At 39.7% G+C, this 6,225-nt stretch overlaps 1 protein-coding gene across 2 annotated transcripts in view; it reads right to left on the bottom strand.

The window, feature by feature from the left end:
- Positions 1 to 5,395: 5,395 nt before the first annotated feature.
- Positions 5,396 to 6,225, bottom strand: part of slc12a5a (solute carrier family 12 member 5a) — a gene marked incomplete at both ends in the record, with an annotated part of 127,002 nt that continues 126,172 nt past the window's right edge. For both annotated transcript variants that reach the window (XM_084463905.1, XM_084463906.1), the window contains one exon: positions 5,396 to 5,487. In XM_084463905.1, the coding sequence (XP_084320031.1) occupies positions 5,396 to 5,487 (92 nt within the window). The remainder of the gene's footprint in view (positions 5,488 to 6,225) is intronic.

Here is a 6,225-nt window from a genome sequence, read left to right as displayed (position 1 = left end):
AGTGTGGGCTTTTCTATATAAAGAAAAGGGTTTAACATCAAATATTCTGGCATGCCTTTTAAACAGGCGTTCCTCAGTGTGTATTAATTCATCAGAGTACTTCATCTGAGCAAACATCACTTTTGTAGGTAACTGAAATAGACTTTTGTAATGTATCTGCAGATATATCTATATATATATAGAATTTGACACAAACAACACTTAATGTGAAATAATCTTTTCAACAAATCTACCAAAAAATAGAATCTTGTACTGTAACTTAGGCTCTATTCATTCATCTTGGATACACATGGCCAGTCAAAAAGAAAAAGGTAGCAAACGATTCATACTACTGAAAAATAAAACTCCAAAAAAACATTACAAACAAAATACTTTGGATACAACAAACACTCAATATATTATCAATACTACAGTTTGTTGAGGGTATTCTGCATGCATGCATTAAGTTACACAACATAACTGGACTGGGGCTCTGCTTGGGCCGAACAGGGAACAGCCTGAGGGTAATTCACATCTGGATCAATAACTAATATAAAACCAGCCTTACGATAACTGCTTTGGTGCAGATATTGTTGGGGGAAAGAAAGGTAGTTCATAAATTAATCAGGCCTCGCTCTTAGAGCAGGATTGTGGGACTGTGTTCAGATTGTAGGGTTTGTTAGTGTTTTCTCTTTAGTTTGACATCCTTTCACCGGTAACAGATGTGTTGCAGAGCCCTTTATATCCATTGGAGGATGGAGTCTTGGTCAGATCACCGGCAGGTAAGTCTCATGCTACAGTAGTGCAGGTGAAGATCTGTGTTCATGGATCAAATGGGGACTAGAAGCTGACTGTTTCTGTGTTGTTTTAATCTGCTTGTGGTCCAAGCAGAGCCAGTACCAGAATTGGAAGCGCTTGTTTTATATTCTTTGATAATTTTTTCTGAATTATACTGCAATCACATATAAGTACAGATCTGGGAGGGGTTATGAGTGGAATGGGAGGAGGCTATGGGTGTGGGGCGATGGTTGGGGCTGTGTGTGGGTTTTTGAGCCTCACCAAACATATTGAGTAACAAGCACTGAGAAATGAACAATTAACTACCATGATATATATATATTTTTGATTTGTCAAGAAAAATAATCAAATATGATGCATTCCAAGGTGTCCTCAACTAAAACTAAATAAAAAAAAATGGAAACAAAAAAAGCAACAGGTAGGTAGTTTTATTGCAGTTTATAACTGCAGCAAAATAACTAATTAAGTTTATATTTCAGGTACATTTGCCTTGATGGCAGGCTGCAACACATCTCTCTGCCACCAGATGTCCCCGTGTGGCAGTTTGGAGAGACGGTTCCCTATTCATCTGATTTAGTAGTTTAAAGTGCTTTGTTGTCTGCCAAAATTTGGGTAAACACTTTATACTTAATGGTGTGTAACAGATGATGACAATCATTCTGATGTAAGAACTCACTGCTGACTGAGTTGCTAAAGAAAATACAAAACAAACATACGAGAACGAAATTGCACATAATACAAAACTCTCAAGACTTTTTCCACAGTGATAGAACAGTGCACAACAAAAGACAACACCATAGTAGGTTAAAGTGTCTTTGACTGCAGTGATATATAGGCTATATTTACAAAAGTTTAAATGAAATGTGAAATGTTATCTCTCAGCCCATTCATATACTCAACTCAAAGTCTGCTTTGATATTACATAACACTACTTGAGCAAGATCGAAATAGGACAATAAAGTGAACTCATTCATTTTTCTGAAATATATTTTTTTTAGCAAAAGACTCGGTCTAGCCATTTTCCCACTGGGGGAAACTCCACTGAGGTAACATTTCATGTGCCTCCGACCTCCTAGTCTCCTGCCTTAATCACATCATAACTCTGTAGAAACCACTAAAACAAATATTGCCACATAAGACCATGCAAACAGTAATTATAAAACACATTGTTAACTCAATAAATAAGTTATTCTTCTTCAATTAACATACTTTTCTTGCCCCCCGATCTTAAGCGTGGAGAGGTTTAAAAAGGCTCAGTTGATGCAGGCAATGTTCTGGTTGAATATATAATAGCCATGTTATTTGAAACGAGGACCCGAGCGCTGACCTAATACAAGTGCTATCATCGCGTTTAAATGTGACAGGAACATCTATTGAGTGGGAGGGGGAACGTTTGGTGATGAATGTAATCTTTTGAACATGTGGTGGGGCTACATTTTCTATATATCTGTTTGAATACATGTAACAAAATCTATTTCTGGATCAAGTTGGTTGTACTTTTACTGTTCAAATTGATGATCCATTTTGCTCTCACAGGATCCTCAACCTAGAAAGCAACTGAACGCTAGAAACACCCCCCAGGGGACAGGCGCACCCAGGGGCGGTACCACTGCTCTGATTGGTTCAAATTAGGTGATTGTGATGACCAATGCTCCAGCAGGTGGTCCAAGAGGTGACGCCATCAACAGGGATTGAGTTTAGCGTTTTGTTGCCCTCTAATGACGGGATTATTCGAGAGAGCATCTTTTGAAAATGACAGGGGAAAGATTTACATTTAGAAATTGTGACCCCCCCCCCCTCCTCCCCCCAGCCCACCAAAAAATCATCAGAATCGTTTAATATTGCATTAGGCTTACTTTACTCAATTAACTGTAAATCTCCAAAAAAACTATGTAAACCCTGTCCATAGATCACACACCAATAAATCTACCAGCCCTGATATGTATGTCAAGCGAAAGCCCGTATTGGTCTCTCTGCGCGTGGTAATCTCCCGTCACTTGTCTCTATGTACAGTACAAATAAATGATGTATCGATACTAGCAGCATTCACAACACATGATCTGACATTCAAACAACACTAAAAACATTAAATACTGGTTTTAAATAGTTCTAGAAACGAATTTCATGTGTTTTGCTTTGCTATATATATATATATATATATATATATATATATATTTATTTATTTATTTATAAATAAATATACATATATGTATATAAATAAATATAAACATATATGTATATAAATAAATATAAACATATATAAATGTAATAAATATGTATTTATTTATATTTATAGATCTACTACAAGTGCAAATGACCTTAAACTGTTTTTTTCTTGGATCAAAACAAATGAATACATAGGGACATCGGTCAATGGTCAGTGATATGATCCTTAATGCATAAGACATGAAATCTACTTTAACAAAATATAGGTGTGTGTGTTTAAAAAATATAGAAATGAATGCTATCATGCGTCCAGATTTTCAGCTTTTGCACATTCTTCCTTTCAAGCACTTTTAAACATAAGTATGCTGTGCTAATGATTCATTCCAATGGTCAGGGATATGTTTGGCTCAAATTGTCATCAGTCTAGAGGATATAAAATCTCCAGAGACTACTGCATAGAGTTCAACCTTATTAAGAAAGTGATTCCTAGCGCCACAGGTCTCTTTGCCTTCAAAAGGTATACGTATACTACTATGCAAGTATACTACAAGTTGCACCCTATACAAAATTGACCAATAAATATTGATGTTCTAATGGGTGACTTACTCACTTTAGTGTTATCCTTTTCTTTCGATTCAATGTAGACATATTGGCATCAAGCTCACTTCCCTCTCCTCAATTCTATCAATATAATTTGTATAGTAGTTATCTTTGAAAAATACTTTGATATGGCACATATAACATCTAAATTTGGCAAAAGTAACTAAGTTAATATTTAAGTGATAATCTAAATGATATAGAACTATTTCATAAATATGTTTAACCTCTGTCTATAAACATAACAAATACATATATTCTTTCTCTAGATGAAAAAATAACACATTTAAAGTTCACTCGATGAACTCGATGGGACCGTTAAAAATGTCACTTTTTGCACAGTGGCAGACAGTGAGTGCAGTGTAGCTCTCGTCAAAGGGTGACAGTGACAGTTACCATGGTGATACACACCCAAAGCCAGTCCCAAATCAAAGCGATGGTCGGGCCGACCCTCAGAGAGAGTGTGGCCGAACGGTTTCAAAGCTTGAAGCTTCCTTAAGTACTTCAACTTTTTTTTGTCACATAGGATACGACACTCGACTTGTCAGAGCGTTATTTACAGTGATCCACACTGCGGCCCAGGGGCGGATCAGAGAGGGGGGCCTGACAGGGCCTGCTGGCATCTGACTATATGACGATCTCTGCCCCCGTATGTATAGATGTACCCCCCCCCACCCACTGCTGTCAGACCACCACTTCTCCTCCATAGACCCCAGTAATTCACAGTTTAGTCACGTCAATCTCTATAAAGACCAAGCTAGCCTTGTTGTTGGTGGTTGTCATTGTTTTTTTTTGGCACTATCAGTGGCCATGGGAGTGAATAGCCACTACGGATATGAGGAAGGAGACAATGGAGAGGGGGGGAAGAGGACAGGGGGGGTGAAACCGTGCTGATGATAATGTCAAAAAGTGTGTAAAATATATACATATATATATTTTACATATTTTTATATATATAATAAAAATCAACAACAACAAAAGATTGGAATATTGTGGGAAGTACAGCCCCATGCTAGAGTCAGAGCGTTTAATCCCACAATCTCCATGCGCTGAAATCATCATCATCATGGCAGCCGGATGGACCCCACTCCGCGCTCAGGATGCTAGCAAGCATGCCAGCAAAGAATCAAAACCACAACAGAAGAGCTAACCGTGAGATGGAGGGACACGCGACCACAGACCACCAGACAGGTGAGCTGCTCCACAGACAGGTGAGCTCCACACAGACAGGTGAGCTGCTCCACAGACAGGTGAGCTCCACACAGACAGGTGAGCTGCACCGCAGACAGGTGAGCAGCTCCACAGACAGGTGAGCTCCACACAGACAGGTGAGCAGCTCCACAGACAGGTGGGTTGCTCCACAGACAGGTGAGCTCCATACAGACAGGTGAGCTGCTCCCCAGACAGGTAAGCTCCACCACAGACAGGTGAGCTCCACACAGACAGGTGAGCTCCACACAGACAGGTGAGCTGCTCCACAGACAGGTGGGCTCCACTGCCTCCGGATCATTGAATAAATAAACACATCAATAGATGAAAAGATGCAAACGGCTAAAGAAACAAGCTTCAAGATCAAAAACATGTTCGCTTCAGGAGTGTGCTCTAGATGGAGTCTAGATGATTCTAAAGGGGATGGGGAACAATGGGTCTACAACGGGGAATCAAGGGGGGGGAGGCGGTGCTGAAGCTGCGCTGGCAATCAGGTCAATCATCATGAGGGAGGGGCAAACAAACAGAAAAACAAGGAGTCCGTGTGACCATGAATGACTCTGAAATAAAATGTGTGAAGTTGGGAAGGCATGGTAGATGGGGAGGGAGATAGGGGGAGAGGAGGGAGGATGGAGGGACCACCCTCTCAAGAGTAGATGGTGATGACCTCGCGCCCGCCGCCGCGGACTAGGAGGACCCGGTTGAGGCCCTCTGTGAGGACCTCCAGGAATTCCATGTCTGGGAGGGAAAGGGTCAAAGATCAAACCAGAGGTTATATACCTCAGGAGATTTAGTTCAGCAGCCATGGGACTCTGTTTTAATCTCAATCCTGTTAAATGGCTTCTTTACATCTACACAACCAGTACCTGTACAACACATTAACAATCCACAAAAAAAATATAATTTCTGTACTGGAGTTACTGACTTTTGTTTGCCATTTAATTAGGTGTGTCATTACTACACTATTACTCAGTACTACTGACACACAACTGTCATAGTGTAGTGTCATAGTGTTCTGTCATAGTGTACTGTCATAGTGTCATAGTGTACTGTCATAGTGTTCTGTCATAGTCTACTGTCATAGTGTCATAGTGTACTGTCATAGTGTTCTGTCATAGTGTCATAGTGTCATAGTGTACTGTCATAGTGTCATAGTGTTCTGTCATAGTGTACTGTCATAGTGTACTGTCATAGTGTCATAGTGTACTGTCATAGTGTTCTGTCATAGTGTCATAGTGTACTGTCATAGTGTTCTGCCATAGTGTCATAGTGTACTGTCATAGTGTCATAGTGTTCCGTCATAGTGTACTGTCATAGTGTCATAGTGTTCTGTCATAGTGTACTGTCATAGTGTCATAGTGTACTGTCATAGTGTTCTGTCATAGTGTACTGTCATAGTGTGCGTACTGTATTGAGTTATGTGCTGTCTTATGCTGTGTGGTAACATTTTAATTCAATTCCATTAAATTTAACAAA

Source organism: Micromesistius poutassou, assembly GCF_964030765.1.
Source record: "Micromesistius poutassou genome assembly, chromosome: 2".
Lineage (NCBI taxonomy): Eukaryota > Metazoa > Chordata > Actinopteri > Gadiformes > Gadidae > Micromesistius > Micromesistius poutassou.
Note: the sequence above shows the minus strand (reverse complement) of the source record. Positions and strands in the feature narration are given on the sequence as shown.